At 39.0% G+C, this 25,855-nt stretch overlaps 1 protein-coding gene across 2 annotated transcripts in view; it reads right to left on the reverse strand.

Annotated features, from left to right (window-relative positions):
- The window catches only part of LOC142352004 (uncharacterized), a 174,955-nt gene that overhangs the window by 128,307 nt on the left and 20,793 nt on the right, over positions 1-25,855 (reverse strand). Inside the window, exons 5-8 of one of the 2 annotated variants that reach the window (XM_075404322.1) lie at positions 21,397-21,531; positions 17,147-17,416; positions 9,569-9,675; positions 6,239-6,575 (exon numbers count right to left, since the gene is read on the reverse strand). The exons of the other annotated variant lie outside the window; for it this stretch is intronic. Coding sequence (XP_075260437.1) covers positions 6,239-6,575; positions 9,569-9,675; positions 17,147-17,416; positions 21,397-21,531 — 849 coding nt within the window. The remainder of the gene's footprint in view (positions 1-6,238; positions 6,576-9,568; positions 9,676-17,146; positions 17,417-21,396; positions 21,532-25,855) is intronic. 2 annotated transcript variants of the gene reach the window in all.

Below are 25,855 nucleotides of genomic sequence, written 5' to 3' on the forward strand. Positions count from 1 at the left end.
GAAAGTTTACGAATATCTTCGATTCATAGACTCCTTCAAGATGATGAACAGTTCTTTAGAGAAACTTGTTGAAATTGTACCCGATGACCGTTTCGAAATAATGAGGGCAATGTTTTCTACATTATCTGATGCTAACCTTCAGCTACTTAAACAGAAAGGCTACTACCCTTACTCTTATGTGACTGGTCGGTCCAAGTTCAGTGACACCAGTCTCCCACCACTGAGCAAGTGGGGTAACACTCTGGACGGAGGGGCAGTGAAGGTAACGGAGACTAATTTACAACATGCACGCAGGATGTGGGAAATTCTGGAATGTGGAACACTGCAGGATTATCATGACTCATACTTGAAGCTCGACTGTGCACTACTCGCATGTGATTGCGAATTCCATTGACAGTTGAGTTTCGATACGTATAAACTGGACTGTATGCACTTCTTCACCCTACCCAATATGGCTAAGGAAGCATCACTTAGAATCTGCAAAGCCAATGTCGAGTTACTGACTGAGCGCGAACACTTGGACATGATTGAACCCGCAATTCGCGGTGGAGTCACATCTGTCTTTGAAAGTCGGCGCTTCACTGCAAATAACTCCTATATTCCCAACCACGATAGGACGGAGGAATCCTGTTTCGGTTTCTGTGTCGACGCTAATAACCTTTATGGTGGCATAATGCAATTAGAGAAACTACCGCTCGCCGACTTTGCGTTCAACACAGATATTCAACTTCAAGAGATTTTGGACACCGCCGATGACGCTAGCATTGGATACTTTGTAGAGGTCGATATCTCTTACCCGCCGAGCCTTCATGATGAGCATCGCGATTTTCCGTTGGCGCCAACAAAAGACGTGGTTGAAGATGAGTGGTTGAGCGATTACCAGATCGAATTAAAAGAACAACACAATCTCCCATCTTCCAAAGTAAAGAAACTCCTGCAAACGTTCTTTGATAAAGAGAAATACGTGGTCCACTACAAACTGCTGAAACTCTATGTCCAACTCGGCTTGTTAATCAGGAAAGTTCACAGAGTGCTTCAATTTCGACAAGAAAACTGGCTGTCGCCATACATTACACTAAATAGTGAAAAGCGGCAAGTTGCGTCAAACAAGTTTGAAGAGAACTTTTATAAACTGATGAATAATGCAGTTTATGGTAAAAACTGCGAATCGAAAAGACGCAGAATATAAAAGAAATAAAATAACAATCTCACGAGACGCCGAGCATGCGCTGAAGATAATATCCAGATTTGAGTTTGATCGCTATATGATCTTTGGGGAGAATTTAGCAGCCTTGACCACACGGCCGAAGTCCATTTATTGGAACACTCCCACTATTGTGGGAGCGACTATATTAGATCTTGCAAAATTCCACATGTACTCATTCCATTACAATGTCATGCGCCCCAACTTTAATTGTCGCCTTCTTTACAGCGATACAGATAGTCTCCTTTATGCGATAAAAAGCGACGATTTTTATACAGAGTTATCGCAGAAGCCTCAGTCAGTATTAAGTCATTTTGATTTCTCAAATTACCCACCCAATCACTTTCTTTACGATACCACTAACAAAAGAGTCGTCCTCAAATACAAGGAGGAATTCGCCGGCGACTATATTACTGACTTTATCTGTTTGAAGCCGAAGCTGTACTCCATCCTGTCAAAAAGTAAGTTTATTCTCTCATAAAACAAAATTGTTAGTTGTTGTGTAAAAATTCGTATTGGCTTAATAGGCATCTGGAAGGTGTTAAATCGTATTATATTTACATAGGGGGTTAGTAATTATAATAGCACCTAATTCTTCTCATTTCTTTCTTTCTTTTAGGTTGTCGAAAACTTTCAGCAAAAGGGGTGACGAGGGCCGCACAACAACATCTTCGCCACGTCGACTTCTTAAACACTCTCAGCACTGGAAACCACCTGCGCTCAGATAACACCAGGATTGTGTCCGACCACCACAGGCTGCAGACAGTTACTACAAACAAAATTTGTCTGTCAGCTTTTGACAACAAGCGCTATATACTACCCGATGGCATAAAAACCCTCCCGTTTGGCCATTATGGAATTATCGATTATGCTATCGATGAAATTGACCTGGACCATTGCCACTACAGTGGTAAATTCTTGGGATGGGCACATGAGAAATGCAATCGCTTGAGACGAAATATCAATTTCACCCCTGTTGTGGGTCATAATATTCAAAATTATGACTTACATCACATTTGCTTGGCACTGAACAACTGCGAGCCAACCACAACCATCAGCGTCATACCAGCCACCGACGAAAAATACATATCAATGACATTTGGTGTGCTTATTGACACTTTTGTAACGGAAAAGGGAAAAACAGTGAAAGTTTACGAATATCTTCGATTCATAGACTCCTTCAAGATGATGAACAGTTCTTTAGAGAAACTTGTTGAAATTGTACCCGATGACCGTTTCGAAATAATGAGGGCAATGTTTTCTACATTATCTGATGCTAACCTTCAGCTACTTAAACAGAAAGGCTACTACCCTTACTCTTATGTGACTGGTCGGTCCAAGTTCAGTGACACCAGTCTCCCACCACTGAGCAAGTGGGGTAACACTCTGGACGGAGGGGCAGTGAAGGTAACGGAGACTAATTTACAACATGCACGCAGGATGTGGGAAATTCTGGAATGTGGAACACTGCAGGATTATCATGACTCATACTTGAAGCTCGACTGTGCACTACTCGCATGTGATTGCGAATTCCATTGACAGTTGAGTTTCGATACGTATAAACTGGACTGTATGCACTTCTTCACCCTACCCAATATGGCTAAGGAAGCATCACTTAGAATCTGCAAAGCCAATGTCGAGTTACTGACTGAGCGCGAACACTTGGACATGATTGAACCCGCAATTCGCGGTGGAGTCACATCTGTCTTTGAAAGTCGGCGCTTCACTGCAAATAACTCCTATATTCCCAACCACGATAGGACGGAGGAATCCTGTTTCGGTTTCTGTGTCGACGCTAATAACCTTTATGGTGGCATAATGCAATTAGAGAAACTACCGCTCGCCGACTTTGCGTTCAACACAGATATTCAACTTCAAGAGATTTTGGACACCGCCGATGACGCTAGCATTGGATACTTTGTAGAGGTCGATATCTCTTACCCGCCGAGCCTTCATGATGAGCATCGCGATTTTCCGTTGGCGCCAACAAAAGACGTGGTTGAAGATGAGTGGTTGAGCGATTACCAGATCGAATTAAAAGAACAACACAATCTCCCATCTTCCAAAGTAAAGAAACTCCTGCAAACGTTCTTTGATAAAGAGAAATACGTGGTCCACTACAAACTGCTGAAACTCTATGTCCAACTCGGCTTGTTAATCAGGAAAGTTCACAGAGTGCTTCAATTTCGACAAGAAAACTGGCTGTCGCCATACATTACACTAAATAGTGAAAAGCGGCAAGTTGCGTCAAACAAGTTTGAAGAGAACTTTTATAAACTGATGAATAATGCAGTTTATGGTAAAAACTGCGAATCGAAAAGACGCAGAATATAAAAGAAATAAAATAACAATCTCACGAGACGCCGAGCATGCGCTGAAGATAATATCCAGATTTGAGTTTGATCGCTATATGATCTTTGGGGAGAATTTAGCAGCCTTGACCACACGGCCGAAGTCCATTTATTGGAACACTCCCACTATTGTGGGAGCGACTATATTAGATCTTGCAAAATTCCACATGTACTCATTCCATTACAATGTCATGCGCCCCAACTTTAATTGTCGCCTTCTTTACAGCGATACAGATAGTCTCCTTTATGCGATAAAAAGCGACGATTTTTATACAGAGTTATCGCAGAAGCCTCAGTCAGTATTAAGTCATTTTGATTTCTCAAATTACCCACCCAATCACTTTCTTTACGATACCACTAACAAAAGAGTCGTCCTCAAATACAAGGACGAATTCGCCGGCGACTATATTACTGACTTTATCTGTTTGAAGCCGAAGCTGTACTCCATCCTGTCAAAAAGTAAGTTTATTCTCTCATAAAACAAAATTGTTAGTTGTTGTGTAAAAATTCGTATTGGGTTAATAGGCATCTGGAAGGTGTTAAATCGTATTATATTTACATAGGGGGTTAGTAATTATAATAGCACCTAATTCTTCTCATTTCTTTCTTTCTTTTAGGTTGTCGAAAACTTTCAGCAAAAGGGGTGACGAGGGCCGCACAACAACATCTTCGCCACGTCGACTTCTTAAACACTCTCAGCACTGGAAACCACCTGCGCTCAGATAACACCAGGATTGTGTCCGACCACCACAGGCTGCAGACAGTTACTACAAACAAAATTTGTCTGTCAGCTTTTGACAACAAGCGCTATATACTACCCGATGGCATAAAAACCCTCCCGTTTGGCCATTATGGAATTATCGATTATGCTATCGATGAAATTGATTGGAATAAAGACGATGTGGAATGGGATTATGACGATTTTAGCGACTTACTTTTGAGCTCTAGCCCAGAGTGGGATAACAGTTTTGTTGTACCACATTCCTCTCCAGATACCACCCAAAGCTCCAACACATGGCAACCCCCAGACTCCGGTTTTGTCGCTGCTCAGAATATAAATGATTCGGATATTGAAAGTAGCGATATCGTTGATTTCGATGCCAGTTTTGAAGAAAACTCTACGCCCGATAATCCGTTCATTAATTTTGAGGCAGAAGAAGCAAGTGAAAGCGAGCCAGAGGGCCCAGTGTGCAAAACTGCAAGGCGATATTAGTGTGCATAATTAAATTTAATTGCCCAGAGAGAGAGAAGCAAAACTGAACCAGTATTGATTTTGCATGCAGTGTGAAATTTGGTTTTAATTTAATTTGTTTGAGTGTTTTGAAATCAAAAGCAAGCGGCGAGACAGAAAGCAAAGTTAAAGGGAAACAAAAGCGGCAAGACTCAAAAGGGAAAGATTGAATAGGAGAGGGATATAAACAGCGGCGGAAAGATTTTATCCCGCCTAGCCTATTCCCACTTAACCGCCACTACCTATTATCCTATGGTTAAGAGTCGAATGATAACCCCCCTTTCTTTACGTAGGTATTATATACTACTCAAACCAGTGAAGAAACTACTATCTTTTCAAAAATATTACGCGAAGGCTTAAATTTAAATTGACATTACACACTGGCTGTCCAAATACCCTGTTTTTTTCACTAGGGTAGTTTGATTTGATGCAATTTTCATTTTCTTGACTTTCAATCCGGTTCTGGGCGCAATCAATCAAGTTCTTTGAACATGTGATTTTTTATATACTTTTTTCAAAGTTTTCAAGCTGTGTTGTATCATAATAACTTGAATTTCTCCAGATCAATTTATATTTTTTGTTGTCATAGATCTGATAACATCTGTATTATTACTAGGTAAGCCTAAATCCAAGCCAGCCTGAATCATGATATGTGTCTGATCAGTTTTGAGGAAGCTCAGAATTTGATCAAGTCTATTTTCAGTTAAAATGTGAGGTTCAAACATCGGCCTTCTTATGTTAATCCTCTGTTGCATTATCTTTTTGTATTTGGACCGCTAATTGGTGTTTCAAAAACCTTGATTGCTACGTGAGAAAACTTTATTAATTTTGTACATTAAAAGTTATATTGAAATTGCTCGTTTTATGCTCGAGGATGGAAGTAAGGACAAATTGGGCTAACAAATCACTTTAGATCATTTTTGCATTTTATGTCTCTCATACGATCTCAAAAGTAATGGATCTTTTCCGTTTTTGCCCTTCCCGCCGCTTGTGGGGGGGGGGGGGCATATTTGCAGCCCCCCAGACGCTCGTTCTATATTTTTACATAATAATTTATTTTATAAACTTTCAAAATATTTGATAACAATGCATTTTTGGTAGGATTAGGAGTTGAAAGTGTCATGATAAACCCCATTTTTTAGTTTCCAATCTTTAATCAATTCTCTCATTAAATTACCAAACGAAGCGTAAGGTGTTTTTAGTGACAACATTCGAAAAATGGACAAATTGAATCGGTTTTTGTCATTGAAGCGAGAACTGAATTTGATTTTCGTTATAAATGTCACAAATAACTCGTTTCGTCTCGTTCAAAATTGTTCTATCAAAGAATTTTAATTTTTTTGCAAACTTTTTTGGATCTGATCCCAAACGGTAAATAAAAACAAATTTAAACACGAATTGTTGAGCGAACGGAAGACATACGATAAAAGAGACCTGATTTAATCGACTCACCCTCAGTAAACTGACTTTCGTCAATTTGAACAATCATTCCCAAATTCGTGCATGTGAGCACCACATTGACATTATCCACCATCCCTCTTATAATCTCAAAAGTGTCAAACGTCACGTTGATCGGGTTCACAAATTGAGAAGTGTTCAAAGTTTCCATTCCTGCTATGATAACTGCCTCAATGTAGGAATCCGTTCTGGACCCTACAGTTGCGTTGGAGTCTTCAATTGTGATGTTTAGGTAGGCGAAATAGTGGTCGGAGCTCCTCAGATCAAATCTGAGAAGCTCGTAGTGGTCGAGTATCCAGCTTTGGTTGTTGAGTGCAAACCCGGCTCGGAACTATGAACGAAAGAAACTATTTAGAAAACTTTGAACGAAATAACCATTTAGAAAGCTTTGAACAAAGAAACCATTTAGAAAACTTCGAACAAAGAAACCATTTAGAAAACTTTGAACAAAGAAACCATTTGGAAAACTTTAAACAAAGAAAACGTTTAGAAAACTGCGAACGAAAGAAACCATTCAGAAAACTTTGAACTAAAGAAACCATTTAGAAAACTTTAAACAAAGAAACCGTTTAGAAAACTTGGAACGAAAGAAACCATTTCAAACGCGTTTTATTAGGGGATATAATTATCATCTTCGATCACGAGTATTTATTCTTACCTGATCAAAGTGGGGAGAAGAGAAACATTCTTTTCATTTGTGGAAAAATTAAATGGACTGCTGAAAATTGATGCATTAAACTGATGATCTGCTGTTTGGATAAACACAGCCATGGTAACGCAGTTACTTAATAATTCAAAGTCCATCTTTTAGACTTAGTATGTGCTTTTTCTCCCTAAAAAAATGTCTCCAAAAAATAGAGTATCAATTTCTGTAGCATAAGTTTTCCGAATTGACCAAATACTACAAAGTTCAGCTCTTGTATTAGAAATTGACAATTTAGCAAATTGTAAAATTTTCTGCCGTGTTGCAAATTTAATTACAGCTGAAAAACACGCAATTACAGCTACTCAAAAATTTGCTGTTAAAAATTGTTTAAATTATATGGCCTATGCGAAGTTTTGCTTCAACATGAACATTATTAACGTCTTCGTGACATAAAATTTGAGGTAAAAGTCGTATTACATATATTTAGATGAGAGGTGTCAGTGGGGGGAGGGGGCTGTGAACAACACCAGTGAATTTGTAAATAAACGAGCAGTTTTTCGTAGAACTTTCTAATATTTGTGTTTTGGAGTACTAAGATGTGACCTCTACTAACAAATGAACGTAAATGTGAAACGAAGCTCTTTTTACCCTGTAAAATATGTTTTCAATTAGACAGTAATGACGACCACATTAAATTTTTGCCAGTCAATTCGTATTTTTAGAAAATTTGTCGTGTTTGGAAAAAAATTGACTTTGTTTTTAGACGTTTCGAAATTTTAGCCGATTCTATTTCAAATTTGTCTAAGACTACTGAGACCGATTGTAAAACTATTATCTGCAGAGTTTGCAAAAAATATTTTTTCTATTTTTTGCAGTTGTTTTGCTGCTTTTAATTGTTTTTCAGTAAAATATGAATAAATTCATGGAAAAAGATGCTGGAACTCCCATAGTTTAATAATCGTGGTACATTTATTTTCGAGCATTTTAAGGTTTTTTGAGGATTGGTTGTAAAATTTTTGGTCTTAGATAGCTATAGTTTAGTAAATCAAAACTGGAGAAGTATCTTCGATTGAATCCTCTGTCATTAAGTTAAACAAAATACCATACAATTTGCTTAATTTTTTGTTTCTAATCAATTACCTCAAAATTTATTTAGTCATCAGTTTATTTTTGTATTTTTCCAGCATTAAGGAAAATCAGCAATTATCTTAACCCAATAAATATCTGAAACCCTCCCAGTGATCCTTCTGCCAAATTGTACTCAAAACTGAAGATCAAAAAACAAAAAATACTTTTCCAAAAAAATTTTAAAGTTAGCATTAAATACTATTCATGTTGTCATTAACATTACCTAAATCTCGAAAAAGTATCAAGTGGACACTTTTATCGCATAAAGTCTTTATGAACTATGAGCGATGAACAATCTAATTTGTCAGAAATCTCAAAAATGAATTTAAATCCGTAATATAGGGCTCAAAACTTCAAAAACTAATCTTTCAACCTAAAAATTTTGCCATCACATCTTCTTCAGTAGATTTAAAACTTATGGGCTACTAGAATTGTCACCTCGGAGCTCTAAAGCAACCACAAAAGCACTGGGTTTGTCACCTTTATTACATCTAGACAGCACAAAATCTACGAAGTGTTGCCTGGAGACAGCTCACCAAAAACGTAGTCGTGAAAAACATCCTGAAGTCCTGAAAACTAGGAACAACCTATAAGTCCTGAAGTCCCTGAAGTCCTGAAAATTAGGAACAACCTATAAAAAATTTTTGGGTAAAAGATAAGTTTAAAACTTGAAATCAAATAAAACAAATGGACCACCCAAGATTAATTAAAGTTAAATAGGTCTTATATATAGAAATAATGACCAAAAGTTTTGGAAAACTTTGTTCTCCAAGTTTTGGAAAAACATTGCGAAATTTAAAATTTCTCCTTTTAAAGCTACCAATTAGCAAATTATACACCTCGAAAAGATTTTTCCACAAAAACATCTACTCACAAACAAAATCTACGTGAACTATTACGGACTTTACTGAGAGTAGTTTTGTAAAATAAAAAAAACAAAAAATGTTTTTATTATTAGCAGTGACCTTGGCGGTGGTGGTGGTGTGTGTATAGAGAGAGAGAGAGAGAGAGAAGAGAGAGAGAGAGAGAGAGAGAGAGAGAGAGAGAGAGAGAGAGAGAGAGAGAGAGAGAGAGAGAGAGAGAGAGAGAGAGAGAGAAAGAGAAAGAGAGAGAGAGAAAGCGAGAGTGATAGAGAGTGTTGGGATGGGGGATATTTTGTAATTTTTTTAATGTGTACTTTTGGATTCCAATTCCCAATTCTACACTGAATGAGCTTTCTGATGGAACCAATTTAATCTTACTAAAATGTGTAGAAAACTTTTCGATGTTGGCTGGAGAAACGAAAGTCTGCTTGCAATAATTCTGCCTGAAAGTTCCTGACATCTTTGAAAATCTTGGAACAAAATTTAATATTAAGTAAAATTAGTGATGTGACCTGTTTTTACTGGTTACAAACAATGGAAAGTGTTGGAGGTCAAGAAAGTTCAATATTGGTTTTCTTTAGTTTTCTTGACGTTTGTATTGATATCTAATTTCCATTTAAGGAACAATTTCCAGAAATCACTTATTTTGATCTCTAAAGATGCTCTGATTACTGTCGAGTGACTTACTTGTTCCTCGAGTGAGGCTGCAGCATGGACGAATGTCTCTGAATTGTTCACATACAGGTCACTGATCCAGTACTCTCGAATAGCAATTCTGACGTCATACTGAATTGCTGTAAACAGCACAGACCCATGTCACACATTACCAAAATTTACAATATTCCAGTTTTGGGTCCCCCCAGCTTAGTGGTCAGATAACTTCTAGCCCCCCAACCATGGTATAAACATACCTTAATGGGGGGGGGGGTATAATTACGTGAGGAGGGCGGGGAGCTATAATGGGAAAGACCCCCAGTTTGATTCCCAGAATGACGTCTGATCAGATTGATGCAAGTCAAAATGACTTCTTTAATTTTGGTCTAGAAGTATTCTTTTGATTGCACTCGAGTTAGGTTTGGTCATTTTGAGATTCCGAGGTCATTTCTCGATATGGGATCGCAACTTAGAAAGTTATTTTTTATCAGTTATCCTTATAAGTTGGGAATTAAGAAACTTAGTTAATTGTGATACAAGATTTATTGAGATCATCTATTGATCAAAAGTAATTGTTTCTGATCTGATTGTGTCAGAAATCAGTATTTAGTCTAATCTCTGGGTTCGTGCTTTTAACTTCAAGTTCAATTATCAATAGTTTTATCCCAATTGTTACCGCGTAAATGAGAAACGCTATTTATATTAAAGCGTGAAAGGATTACGTAAGTTCTTAACCATTTAACATCTAATATGCATAGAAAGCTCAGAAAAAGTTCGTGTAACATAATTTTCGTTAAGCCTACTAATATACTAAATCGATTGCGCTCTTTTTAGGCTTAATATTTTTATGTTTTGAAAACGTATCGGTGACCAATCTGAGTCGAAAATCGGCTCAGACAAAATACCTGTTAAAAAAGATCAAGCTAGATTTGCCGGGCCATTGAGATGGGCCTTTTGCTTTGATACGTTCTTATATACAGTTGTGCGAGATGTCTTTATCGAGATTATGATCAATTGACATGCGAAAGAGTGTTTTAGCACCTTTATTTTTGGTGCCGCGACCCGGGACCTCTCGCACCCCAAGCGAGAAGATTACCACTAGACAGATTGGGTTAATTCGTCACCGGCCGGGAACATGGCAGATGTTGCAAACGAACCGAGTTTGCACTTTTCTGGTTTCATCGCCCAATCCAAACAAGCAATTGTCCAACGACCTTCTTCAATTCAACTTCCAAACTCACACTCCAATTTCAATACACATGGTCAAGTTGAGGTCAACATCAACCTCCCTGTCCATGAGCCGCAAGAACCAAGTAGTAGAACCAATGTAACCAATGATGCACATGTTGCAAACAACATCATGCAAGAGCAGCAACAGCCTCAATATACGCCTCCATCACCCCCAGTAAACTTTGGTATGCCAACTCAACTAAACGCCCCAAACACAGCCCGACAACTGTCTCAAGCAACAATGCACTTCGATGGTTTACAGTTAGATCATCAATTCCCGCGCAGGTCGAGCATGCCGGGACAGTTGAATTTAGTCAGCCCTCCGCGTTCACCACCTTTAAATACACGCGTTAATGCTCCGCTAGCACTTAATCCGCAACAAGCACACATAAATGTACCAGCCCCCCATCCCCCGTTCTAAACCCCGCACCACCGCATTTCCCGTTAATCCCACCAGCATTCCGCTTTGCTCCTTCGCCGCCACAAGCACTCCCACTACACGCCACTAACCCCGTGGCCAATAATGTCAATCTGTAACCCCATTCTCCGCCTGCACCAATCATTTCCTCCGCAAACGTTTTTGTACATCAATTAATTCATCCACCACCCCCACAAAAGAGTTTTCAGCCCCAAAATTTTGTCCCTATAACCCACGCACCTCCTGCTCCTCCGGATCCAAATGTCTGGCGTTTTCCGGCAGCAGTTCCATCTAATGCAGTACCACTTGTACGTACATCTGCAAACTTATACACAGCACAACCGGCCCCGTTAATCAACCCTCATATCACTACATCGCTCCGCTCCTCTCATGTACAAGCAGCAGCAGGCGTTCAAAATTACGTAACATCAGACTTCATGCAAGCGAATCCATTTAGTTCTTCCACAGGTACCGCCCCCATCTTTGTCACTCCGATCATTCCGCCAACGTATGGAACTACCGTTCCGAACCCGTTGTGTTGGGGTGGCCCGCCTCATCCCACACCTTCGGCTCCTTCTTTGGACTCTGCGGATTTGATAAAGCATTTGGCGGAGGCAATTACTTGTAAGAAGAACGATCCACTGCCCGAATTGTCACAGTACAATGGTGATCCACTGCAGTGGCACGAATGGTTCGGACAATTTAAAAGCGCCATAGACGCACAGTCCTCGACTGATGATGTCAAGTTAACATACTTAAAAACGCTTGTAACTGGAAAAGCTAAAACCGCCATCGCTGAGTTCGCATACTGTGGTTTAATGTATAAGGACGCACTTAAGACACTCGAACGTAAATTTGGCCAACCACAGGCAGTAGTCAGTGCACACTTAGACAAACTCAGCTCTTTTCCTCCACGTAAGATGCACAATAGTGATAACATCATAAACTATTCTGCAACAATTTCAAGTCCTTTTGGGGTCTTTAAATCACTTTCATACGACTCAGACCTTAAGAGCGCCTCACTTCTCAACACGGCTGCGCAAAAATTGCCGCCCAATCTGAAAGAGTCTTGGTCACTCTTCACAGAGAAGAAACATTGTGTAAAGCCAACACTCCTTGACTTCAACGATTGGTTGAAGGAGAAGGCCGAAGCACATGATTTAATGAAACAAACTTCATCAAAAGCAAGAACTGAGGATAACACCAACTCAGTAGTAAAGACCAAAGTTGCCTCAAGAACTTTTGCTGCTAATACACAAACTAAGGGCACTCAGAGATCAGCCTAATCATCGGCAACGCTTGCAACCCCTCGCTGCGTTGTGTGTAAAAGTTACCATCGCATCTGGGAGTGTAGGGTACTTAAAGAAAAGTCTCCCACTCAGCGAGCAAGAGTAGTGGCGGAAGCAAAACTGTGTTTCTCATGTTTGAGAGAAAACCAAATGTTCAGGCAATGCCCAAATCCTGGAAATGCAGAAAGGACGGTTGCAACAACTCCCATAATACACTACTCCATGGAGTTCAGAGGGTTTATCCATCAAAATCCCCTTCAAATAACAACATCAGTAACTCTAATGCTAGCGCAAATCAAAGTAAATTTCCTAGTGTCCAATCATCGAGTAAGACCACTACTTTGTCATCTGTGAGTAATGTGAAAGGCCTCATTCAGGTGACTGAATTACAGTTGAAGAGCTCCTCCGGTAAAGATACCACGGCTTTAGTTTTGTGTGATACTGCTTGCAGTAACTCTTGGGTGTCCAATGATCTTGCAAATAGACTTGGTTTGCACGGTACAGCATTGAAGCTAACTGTCAAGGGTATAAATACCGAGGAGGTTGTAGACACTAAGTTAGTTGAACTAATTGTAACACCACGCGACAACCAAGCATTTGAACCCTTTAAAATCAGCCCTTACGTAAAGGAAAATTTGAATGTAGGCGCCGATGTCATTAACATTAAAGCACTTCAGGAAACATACCCGCACCTAGCAGTTCTAGACCCAGTTACATATTGGTATGGAAACCTCGAGATGATACTTGGACAGGATGTGTATCATGCCATCCGCCCGTTAGAGTACTTCGCTGCCGACGAGAAGTCCTCGCCCTTCGCTGTTCGCTTGCCCATAGGTTGGGTTCTAAGCGGCCCTCTACCGTCGTCGTCAGGTTTAGTCTCGACTTGTTTCCAAGCTAATATGGAGCAGGATTTTGAACTCGCTCGTAGGGTAAAATCTTGGTACGACATGGAGTTGTACAGCGCACTTAAACAAGTAGAACCACGATCCTCCTCGGATGCACGTGTGCATGATATTCTTGAAAACACCACCCTGCATAATGGAAAAAGGTACGATGTCGGAATGCTATGGGCTGAAGATAACATCGAACTGCCCTACAATTATTTCTCAGCGCTGATTCAATTGAAATCTTTGGATAAGCGGCTTGCGAAAGACCAGACTTTAAGGGAAAAGTATTCGAATACCATCAAAGAGGACTTAGACAATGGCTACGTAGTAAGGGTCAAAGATGCTCATAAGGTGGAAAGGCGCTCGGAACGAGAGTGGTACCTACCACACCACCCGGTTGTTAACCCGAACAAGCCGGGCAAGGTTCGTAGGGTACTAAACGGAGCAGCAGAATTCCATGGCGCATCTCTTAATAAGTCATTACTCACCGGACCTGACCTACTGCAAAACCTAATCTATGTACTCCTACGGTTCAGACAACATCCATTTGCCGTATCCGCCGACATCGAGGGAATGTTCCTCCAAGTTGGAGTGTTTCCATGTGATCAACCATCATTGCGCTTTTTGTGGCGGGAGGACCCCACATTAAATGTTGTGGTACACCAGTATACGCGTCCCATCTTTGGGGCAAAAAATTCGACCACCTGCGCCAACTACGCACTTCAGCGCACGGCACGCGATAATGCTAAGGAGTACCCAGAAGCTGCGAAACCCGTCCTTGAGAACTTCTACATGGACGATTACTTGGACTCAGTGGAATCCCCAGAGAGGGCCCTCATTAGCTTGAAGGAATTGGTACATCTTCCCCATCTGGGTGGGTTCAAGCCTACTAAGTTTGTAAGCGATGTACCAGATCTGGCTGACCGAATTGATGGGTCTGCTCAATCCACTGAACCGAAGGTCATTGTTTCATCAAAGGAAGAATCAATGCACGTGCTTGGGCTTAAGTGGGATCTCAACAACGATACTCTGGTTGTGAGTAGGGGTACTAACAGCACCATCACGAAAAGTTTAACACAGCGCTTGGTATTAAGTCTTGTGTCAAAGGTCTACGACCCAATTGGTTTTGTCGCACAGTTCACTGTTGATGCTCGGTTAATCATGAAAGACATTTGGCGTGTCAATGGACAAAGTTGGGATGACGAGTTACCTAAAGACACAATTGACAGATTCCTTGCCTGGTGTATTGAACTGCCGCGGTTAGCTGAGATCACTATACCGAGAAGTTATTTTTCAGGACCATTCCAACATCTTGAACTCCACATGTTTGGTGATAGCTCGCAAGACGTATTCAGTGCAGTAGGTTTTCTTAGGGCTCAAGTAACTTGCACCTCCGGGGAGATTATAACAGAGCTGGCGTTTGTCTTGGGCAAGGCCCGTGTTGCACCTATGAAGGTATTGACAGTTCCTAAGTTGGAATTAAAAGCCGCTCTCCTCGCTGCCCGTTTAAAAAGGGAAATCTGTCGAGCATTAACGGTTACTGTGGACAAAGTCTTTATGTGGACAGATAGTACCATCGTCTTGCAGTAGGTAAACTCAACAAACAAACACCCCATCTTCATTGCAAATCGTGTTAGTGAAATCCTGGAGAACACCAGCGTTGACCAATGGAACCAGGTCGCCACTTGTGATAATCCAGCAGATGCTGGCACGCGTGGTATGTCCGCTGAAATTTTGCAATCAAGTATCTGGGTGAGGGGTCCTGACTTCTTGAGAACTAAGCAATTCCCTTTTGTACCAAATACTGACGTCGTTGATAACATCAAGCTTGGCGTTGTAACTAAGGAACAAGAAGATGACTCCATCTCATCTCTAGCGGCATCCGTAACCAAGCCCCCTAAGGAACAAAGCATTAATCTAATCCCGTTTGATAAGTTCAGTTCTTATCAAAAATTACTTCGTGTCACCGCATATGTGCTCCGGCTTTTACCATCTCATGAAAGTTACCGTACCGTAGACGGCAGCATAGCCGACCCTGTTGAGCTTGACGAAGCCCAGCGGCGTCATCTCCAGTACTTGGTTCAAGGAGAGTCCTTTAATACTTAAAGAAAGGATCTTCTTGACAACAAATCCGTTAAGAAGAGCAGCCGCATTGCTCAGTTTACTCCGTTTATTGGACCTCATGGTCTCATCCGTTCCTCCGGTCGACTCCAACGGCTAGTGGAAATTGACTTTGACACTAAGCATCCTACCGTGCTGGATGCGCGTCATACTTTTGTTAAACTGTTTCTGCGGCATACCCATTTGAAGAACCATCATCAGGGCATCGATTACTTAAGGTCAAAGGTACAAGAACGTTATGCCATCCTAAAACTACGTTCCACACTGCGTTCCATCAAATCAAACTACGTCTTGTGTAGAAAGTTCCAAGCAGCAACCATTCAACCTATCATAGCAGACCTCCCAAAAGAGAGACTCGCATACCAGTCTCCTCCCTTTACCAACACCGGGGTTAATTACTTCGGCCCATTCTACGTCACAGTTCGTCAGACTACCGAGAAGAGGTGGGGGTTTCTCTTCACTTGTCTCACTACTCGTGCTGTCCATGTTGAAGTTGTCCCGTCCATGGACACTAGTTCCTGTGTAATGGGAGTTGAGCGGTTCGTCTCCCATCGGGGTACCCCTGTTATGATTTGGTCGGATAACGGTACGAACTTCATTGGAGCGGAGAAAGAGCTCCGTGAATGTGTGGAAAAATGGAATACGCTTAACATCGCTGCCGAACTTGCCAATAAGGGCATTAGGTGGAGGTTCAATCCACCCAGTGCGCCACACCAAGGTGGCATCTGGGAGAGGTTAGTTCGTAGTTTTAAAAGAGTACTGTACACTATCCTCGGTACGCGGCGCCTCACAGATGAGGTTTTGAACACTACTTTTTGTCTGGTCGAACACGCACTAAACTCACGTCCCTTAACGCCTGTAAGCGCCGACCCGTCCGACCTAGGCGCAATAACACCTAACCATTTTCTACTCGGTAACCAAGCAACCAGAATGCCGTCTATCGTTGGCGTTGACGAGTTCAATCATCGTAAGCGGTACGCCCGTGCACAGTCCTACGCTAATGCGATTTGGGCACGTTGCCTTAAGGAGTATGTACCTGCGCTGAACCGTAGAGCTAAGTGGCAGACGCCTGCCGAGCATCACCTCAAGGTTGGTGACTTAGCTTGGATTGTTGAAGAAAGCAACCCTAGGGGTTACTATCCAACTGCTCGGATTGAAGAACTCTCGCTCGTTCGGATCGCTCGTCCGCCCTATCGTTAAGCTTGTACCGATCCTCCCAACATTTTCTTCCGGGCCGGAGGATGTTACCGCGTAAATGAGCAACGCTTTTTAAATTAAAGCGAGAAAGGATTACGTAAGTTCTTAACCATTTAACATCTAATATGCATAGCAAGCTCAGAAAAAGTTCGTGTAACATAATTTTCGTTAAGCCTACTAATATACTAAATCGATTGCGCTCTTCTTAGGCTTAATATTTTTATGTTTTGAAAACGTATCGGTGACCAATCTGAGTCGAAAATCGGCTCAGACAAAATACCTGCTAAAAAAGATCAAGCTAGATTTGCCGGGCTATTGAGATGGGCCTTTTGCTTTGATACGTTCTTACATACAGTTGTGCGAGATGTCTTTATCGAGATTATGATCAATTGACATGCGAAAGAGTGTTTTAGCACCTTTACCAATTATCAATAACTTTTCCTGAAATGTTATTAATAATTGAACATACCGCAAGTTTCGTTTTCAGGGCAAGTTTGCAAGGTACACGAGAACCCATCGTCATCCAGAAAATACCCGCTGGAACAACTGCACTCAAACGACCCTGGAGTGTCGGTGCAAGTCTGGTTGCAGTTATCAGTATTTATGGCACACTCGTCGATTTGGTCACAATTCAATCCATCGCCATTCAGTTCGTAACCAGTGGGGCATGAACAGACAAAAGAACCCTCGTTGTTTGTACAAGTACTGTTGCAGGGACTGCTATTGCACTCGTTAACGTCTGAAATATATAAATTTTCGGATCTTTTCCGTTTGTGCCCCCAGCTTAGTGAGCGCATATTATTTGCACCCCCCAGACGCACATGCCATATTTTTACATAATAATTTGCTGTGTGATGACACGTGCTCTGTAACTGAGGTGTGCCCAACGTATAGGGGGGGCACAAACGGAAAAAATCCAAATTTTCTGTTTATTTTATATTTATTGTTTTTAATGCCTTGACCTGCATTTTAGTCAGTGATTTTTAAAGAATACCTTTTTGAGAATTTAATTTAAGTTATTCAAAAAACAATTAAATAACTCAAGGATATAAAGTTCATCAAGAAAACATAAAAACTAATTTTCTGTTGCTTTCGAAAAAAAATAATGATTCCCGTATTTTTTGAAATCATGTATGAATTTTATCTATTCGTATGTTTGTCACTTAAGATTTAAAATATTTACAAGAATTGTCTATTGACCAGTTCTGATATATTTGTGGTTTTCTGTATATTCGTGCAATTTGGTTACGGTGAACACTATTTTTTGTTTGATCAGCTCAATTTCAAAAATTAAAAACATCTTTTTTGTACACTCGAGTTGGACAAAACAATTTTTTGTTGCTGCAATTTTCCCGAGGAATTGATGGAACGTTTTCTCTTGGGGATACTTCTTCTCATCAATTCTAACTTTTGTTCAAAAATTGCGTCGATTAGATGCGAAACTTATTTTGTCATAATCATTCCTCTATTATCATATTAGTACGTGTAAATACGTGTAAAGTTTTAACTTCTCAATAAAAAATATTCTGGTTATGAAATTCAATTTCTTTCAAATTTATGAAAACATATTAAAGAAAAGTCTCTAATTTTTAGGATAAGAATCGAAAGAGTTTTTGCAACCATACAGTCTTTTTGCGATTCGGTGTTCGGTGCGTCTTTTGCTAAAACAGAAACTTTCGTTCATTGAAGCACCGAAGAATGGATTCTAATGAGGAAAATGTTCACCCACTAGAAAGAACCAACTTCTAACTGCGGCTTTAAATTGGAAAGTCTGGCTTCAAAAATGGATAAACTTGGAGCAAATGTCTATGTTAAAAAGCAAAAAAAAAACAATAATGCCGTGCCAATAAAATTAAACGAACAATCGTTTAGTGACCTTAAAAAAGTTTTCAAGAACAAGCCTGAAAAATTAACGGTAAAATTACTTTAATAGTATTAGTAGACACTGAATTTACATTTCTTAAATTGAGTAACAATTTTTTCTTTGTCAAAATGTAGTTTTTATGCAAAACTCATTCCTGCAAATTGAGGTTCTCAATTGTTTTCTTCTTAAAAAACGAGAAAATTGATTATTAGGATTCCTACTTAAAGTTAAGCGGGCTTCAAGCAATGTCAGTTGTTTAAAGTGAAGTTTTTGTTGTCGAATGAGTTCAAAATTGTTCTTCAACTTAGATTTTTACGTTAAAGAATAATGTATTTTTACCCTAATCGAACTTAAAATTGTTACTATTTTTACCTTAATAGTTAGAGTAGGTTTTGTTTAACTTAAATGTAAGAGAAGTTTACTCAAAATTTTAAAGTGAAAAAGTGGCAGTAATTTTATGGCAAGTTGCGGTTGATTTATAGTAACGGATGTTGTAAAAAATTAAGTAGATTTCAGAATTTAGCTGTATAGTTGAGGTATCTGTTAAGGTAGTCTAGGCTTTATTTTTTAAAGTAATTTTGGGGTGAAGTTATTTGAGTTGAGATTTAATTTAAGTCAAGGAAATTCTAAATTTTCTTAGCAATTGAGATGAGCTAACTTTTACTTTGTTTAGTGCCAAGAAGAGTGCAGTGATAAGAGTACAAACTGAATTTTCGACTCTTTTCTGTTATTGCCCTCCGTTCATATTAAAGAAAAGTCTCTAATTTTTAGGATAAGAATCGAAAGAGTTTTTGCAACCATACAGTCTTTTTTGCGATTCGGTGTTCGGTGCGTCTTTTGTTAAAACAGAAACTTTTGTTCATTGAAGCACCGAAGAATGGATTCTAATGAGGAAAATGTTCACCCACTACGAAAAACCAACTTCTAACTGCGGCTTTAAAATGGAAAGTCTGGCTTCAAAAATGGATAAACTTGGAGCAAATGTCTATGTTAAAAAGCAAAAAAAAAACAATAATGCCGTGCCAATAAAATTAAACGAACAATCGTTTAGTGACCTTAAAAAAGTTTTCAAGAACAAGCCTGAAAAATTAACGGTAAAATTACTTTAATAGTATTAGTGGACACTGAATTTACATTTCTTAAATTGAGTAACAATTTTTTCTTTGTCAAAATGTAGTTTTTATGCAAAACTCATTCCTGCAAATTGAGGTTCTCAATTGTTTTCTTCTTAAAAAACGAGAAAATTGATTATTAGGATTCCAACTTAAAGTTAAGCGGGCTTCAAGCAATGTCAGTTGTTTAAAGTGAAGTTTTTGTTGTCGAATGAGTTCAAAATTGTTCTTCAACTTAGATTTTTACGTTAAAGAATAGTGTATTTTTACCCTAATCGAACTTAAAATTGTTACTATTTTTACCTTAATAGTTAGAGTAGGTTTTGTTTAACTTAAATGTAAGAGAAGTTTACTCAAAATTTTAAAGTGAAAAAGTGGCAGTAATTTTATGGCAAGTTGCGGTTGATTTATAGTAACGGATGTTGTAAAAAATTAAGTAGATTTCAGAATTTAGCTGTATAGTTGAGGTATCTGTTAAGGTAGTCTAGGCTTTATTTTTTAAAGTAATTTTGGGGTGAAGTTATTTGAGTTGAGATTTAATTTAAGTCAAGGAAATTCTAAATTTTCTTAGCAATTGAGATGAGCTAACTTTTACTTTGTTTAGTGCCAAGAAGAGTGCAGTGATAAGAGTACAAACTGAATTTTCGACTCTTTTCTGTTATTGCCCCCCGTTCATTTGCACCCACCCCCCCCCCACCCCCTCCCACTTATTTATATTATAGCTTATTGGTTGCATTTCATACAGTTTTATATACAATTATATACAAACGGCATTTACAAATAAATTATGCAGCGAAGTTCCGAAATTAAGATGTATACGGTAATTGAACTTTGCTTATAATGTAAACAGACAAAGAATAGTGCGTATTTTTAATATTTTTGATCTTTTTTCACAGGAATAGCTTTTTGGCACTAATTTTTCGACAACTGGAAACAAAAAATCGTCCATTCGTCCACCGGTACCGGCAATTTATTATGGAAAAAGGACTGGCTATATGAGGCTGTGGGGCAATAACAGAAAAGAGCCGAATTTTCTCACTGACCGTTTTGAGTGTCATTGAGCGTAAACATTTTGAGTGTCATTTTTGACTAGCTGTTTTTCGTGGTGGTCAATCCAGCCAGGTGTAGTACAATTAATTAATCGGTTTAATGTATTTAATTAGAACAATTAGTTAGTTTAAGTTTTCTAGTTCGACCCGTGACATTTCTCGGTCAAAATACAGTCATCCCAGACCATATAAGTTATACAAAGTCTTTTCTTACCCAAAACCACAGTGGTCTTTTCATATGTCGATTTCTCAACTATGGTTTTATGGTTTGTTTGGTCTCTGCCCCCCCCCCCCCCCCCCCCCAGTCCATTTGCACCCCCCACTTACACATGTTATAGCATATTGTTTGCATTTAAAACAATTACATGTACAAATATGCACAGCAATAACCATTTATTAATTTAGCGAACTTTTGAAATTAACACAATTACAGTAATTCAAATTTGCTTATAATGTAAGGCAAATAATAAAGCATTTTTTAAATATTTTTGCGCTTATCTTTCATATGGTTTGCTTTATGGCAGTAATTTTTTGCCGACAACCGGTAACAAAATCCATCCAATCTTGTACCGGGCCGGCAATTTTTTATGTTAAAATAAGGGATCTCTAAGGACCAAAAAGTACGTATTTGGGGGTGCAAACAGACTGGTTATTTAGCACTAGGGGGCAAACAGAATTTATCCGGTTATATAACCTTCGCAGTAGTTGCCAATATCTGTCCATCCACTTGCACTGCAGTTGCACACATAGGAGCCTGGAGTGTTATCACACGTTGAAGAATTAGCAGTCAGACCACAAACAGTGCTGTTATCAGTACACTCGTCAATATCTGAAACGAAAAAAGAATTGAAAATGTTTTTTGAAATCTGTAAACTGAAATTATAGCCCAGAGCTCAAATAATGAATGCTTAAAAATGAGCCCACATACAAATATTCAGATTCCAGAATTGACAGTACTGATTTCAACGTTAATTAATGTGCTTCACTTGGCCGCGATGCATTATCAAAGTTCAATGAATTTAATGAAGTACAATACAGGAGTATAGATTGTCAATCAGTTTTCATTGTCATATTTTTTTTTCATTTTCATGTATATAGAGTAGAAATTAATTTTTCATTTTTGAAGTGTAATTGAACGCAATATTGGTCGAATTTAGTTCCATTGCTGCCGTTTGAGGAAAAAACAAAAAGCATGAAAGTATAAATGTATAGAGGTCGAAATAATCCTTCAGAAAGTTGTGATTAGACACACTTCATATTGATCATTGTGCCCTGAGATACAGATAAAATATGGTTAGACGAAAAAGAGAGACTTGAGCAATTTCAATGTTCTGTTTGCAATTTTGATTAAAATAATTTCTGCACGAGAAATTTTTGATACCTCATGTCATACCTCATTGATACCCAAATTTATTAGCTACGCTTTGTGATAAGTCATGGTGACGCATGAGGGTTCAGAGGGGATGAAAGTTCAAGATCATCAAGCGGTTTTGTATTGTTCAAGTGAAGAGAATTGCATTTGGAAACCAGCTGTAGCCTTAAAGTTGTGGATATCTGTTGGGCCGAAAAGTTATAAGATTAAAGATTGAGTTCGCAAAAAATTCCAATTAGTCTAGTGTTCTTGATCAGTTGAAAGAAATTGACGATCTAGGAACCAACTTTGAAGCCAATCAAATTGTACTTAAGATTAAAAAAGAGTGGTTTGTGTTTCTTTTTGTAAAAATAGACACAAGCAATTTAAAAAAAGGTAAAAATCACAATGCTCCCCAGTTTGAACAGAATCAACATTGATTAGTCCGAGTAGTCCAAGTTGAGGTCTGTGATACGTATGGATACCTAAATATATATCGAAACCTTTATGTGTACTAAATTAGTTATCCTCTATATCTATAATTATTTCATGTGTTTTTATAACTAAAAGTTGTGACTTCTATTTATTCACCTATATTAATATTCCCGTTAGTCTACTAAATTATTTCATATTTTGTTCATGCTAGTTTATTATAAGTGATCATAATCTCACTTAGTCAGTCTGAATTCAAGTTACTCTGCAAACGCTCTTCATATTCTTGAGTTAAACTTAGCAGTGGATTCGCACCGCGTTTCCAATAATCAGAATTCGTAAAACACAATTAGTTGTGTATTCGCTCGGCAATTCCTAACACATTCTTGAGACAAAGTATTCGCAACGCGAATCCTAAACTATTCAATAAGATAAAGTATAACATGGCGCAGTCAGCGACAAAGGACAGTGGCAAATCCCCACTTGGAATTCAACCCTTTTGGGAAAAGGCGACACAAGAACCCCGAATTCGCTGGGAGTATTGGAGAATACAATTGAAACTCGCAATCCTCGCCCGAGAAGGAATTGAAGTGGACCTCCTCTTGGTGGACCCTCCAGAACATGTTCTCTTGCCTCCTGAACCAGCATATGAGGACACAGTTGACAACCCGACGGCACAATCAGAGCGAGACCGACGTAACCGCAATGAGCAGGCAAAAACAGCGTGGAAAAATCAGTGTCAACGTGTTATAGCAGTCGGCATACTTTGCGGTGACAAACCGTGGAAGTTATGTGATCGGAAAGCATCTTCTTTGATGTACTTGAGCTTAGGCATGGAAGGGCGGCGCGTATTCAACTCAAAGAATTCGACCGTCAATCTCGAAACAATCTCAACGAAGGATCTTTGGGATGTTCTAAATACAACTTTCATTCGGATCCATAATATAACCTTCGATAGATACCTCTTCCTCACACGAAAACAGCAAAAGGGAGAACCTATTGAGAAGTTCTATGGACATCTCAAAGAACTTTCGGAAAACTGTGATCTAGGAGATAAAGGAGACACTATCATCCGGGACGTCTTTATCGCGAACATGCAAAATGAAGACATTCAAAAGGAGCTTCTTAAAGAAACTGTAGACCCGGAAAAAGCATTGGCAATAGCAATTAATATCGAGATGGGTACGCTCAACCAACTAAAAATGAATGCAAGTAAAACCGAGTCACATTCAACTGTTAACCAAGTGCAACGGATGCGCATCGCGAATGCTACCCTTTTCTCCAATATGAATACAACAGCACGGAAAAATCCTACAACCTGTCATTTCTGTGGATCTAGTTGGACCTCTGACCACCGTAATAAATGTCCTGCTCGGGGAAAAAGATGCAATAACTGTGGTATTGAAAACCACTTCGCAAAGGTTTGTCGCAAACCTAAAGATCCCAATTCGTACCCAAAACCTAAACCGCGGGTCAATAACGTAGAAAAAGATGATCAAAATGAAGATGTCACTCAAATTTCGGCCAATTTTGATCCTGATTTGGAGTCAAACTATTCTTCAGATGAAGATAATTGTGTAGCAGTAGTATCTTCAACAGATTCCACAACTTCGGTGGACGCAATCAATCTACTGTAATTTTAGGCAATACATCAGCAAATGTTTTGGTGGATTCGGGCAGCGTATGCACAATAATAATTGAATCCTTGGCGAACTCCATCATTTCCCATGACTCGAAATCGAAGTGGATACGCGAAGCGAATCCTAAACAATTGAAAACATTTTCAAACGAGCCTATTCATACGGTGGGCATTCTCCAAACTTCAATTCAAAGCAGCAATTGGTATGCGAATCCAATAGAAATTCAAGTAGTGGTGGATGGACATCGTTCTCTATTGGGTAGAGATTTGTTTCCAGCTCTTGGACTCTCAATACAACAATCAAATAATCATATAACAATCAATCAGGTAGATCAAGAATATTGCCCAATCAAAAAACAGATTGCTACTGATTATCCTGACCTAATCTCCAGAATTGGTAAGTCCAAAGTACATACAGTTCGTTCAAAATTCCACAAACATTATACTCCATCACACCAAAAAGGCCGCCGTGTTCCTATAAAACGATTAGACAAAGTATCCGCTGAGCTAAAGAAACTTTCTGAACAAGGACACATTGAAAAACTACAAGAATGTTCGGATAAAAACTTCATTTCTCTCATTGTGATTACGGCCAAAAAGGACAAATCTGTAAAATTAGCTCTTGATTCGAAAATATTAAATAAAGCGATCCACAAAAACAAGTATCAAATACCAAATATAGATAGTCTTATCGATTCAATTTTACAACACATTAATAATTCAAATCTGGGAGATAATGTCTATTTTTCAACGATCGATTTAAAATATGCCTATAGCCAACTAAAGCTGCATCCGGATACCGCACGTTATTGTAATTTTAATATCATTTGCGGCGAAGCAACAGGTACGTATCGTTTTAAAACGGGATTTTATGGCCTTACGGATATGCCGGCCGAATTTCAAAAGGCAATGGATTACACATTGGTTGGGCTGACTAACACATACTGTTTTCTGGATGACATAATTGTAGTTAGCAAAGGCACCAAGGAATCGCACCTCAAATACGTGTACAAATGTCTGCAAAAACTCGAAGCGGATAACCTTAGAATTAATTTAAGCAAATGTCACTTCGCAAAACATCAAATAAATTGGCTTGGCTTCACACTCTCACAAAGTGGTGTTAGACCTATAGAATCTAAAACAGCGGCAATTGCGGAAATCAAAGCTCCAAAAACATTGAAACAATTACGGTCATTCTTAGGTAGCGTTCATCATTTAAGCAAATTTATACCTAATCTTGCCAAAATATGCCACCCTCTTCGGCCCTTATTAAAGAAAAACGAAAAATTTATTTGGAATGAAAATCATCAATTACATTTTGAACACATCAAAACTGTTATTGCAAACGCTACAGAAAATACTCATTTTAACCCAACACTGGAAACGCGAATCAAATGCGACGCATCCCACCAAGGCTTAGGCGCTGCGCTTGAACAATTAGATTGTGAAGGGTGGAAAACAGTAGCTTTTGCATCTCGTTTTCTTAATATCAATGAAGAACGCTATTGTATAAATGAACTCGAATTACTTGGGGTGGTTTGGGCCATTGAATATTTTAAATATTATCTATTTGGGAAGACTTTCACAGTTTTAACAGATCACAGAGCACTTCTTTCAGTCTTAAAACCACACCGCTCTAATAAATCCTACAACAGTAGATTAACACGATGGATTGACCGTTTGTTACCATTTGATTTTAACATCGAACATATTCCTGGTACTAGAATGGGC

The sequence above is a fragment of the Convolutriloba macropyga genome, chromosome 13 (assembly GCF_964194025.1).
Source record: "Convolutriloba macropyga chromosome 13, txConMacr16.3, whole genome shotgun sequence".
Classification (NCBI taxonomy): domain Eukaryota; kingdom Metazoa; phylum Xenacoelomorpha; order Acoela; family Convolutidae; genus Convolutriloba; species Convolutriloba macropyga.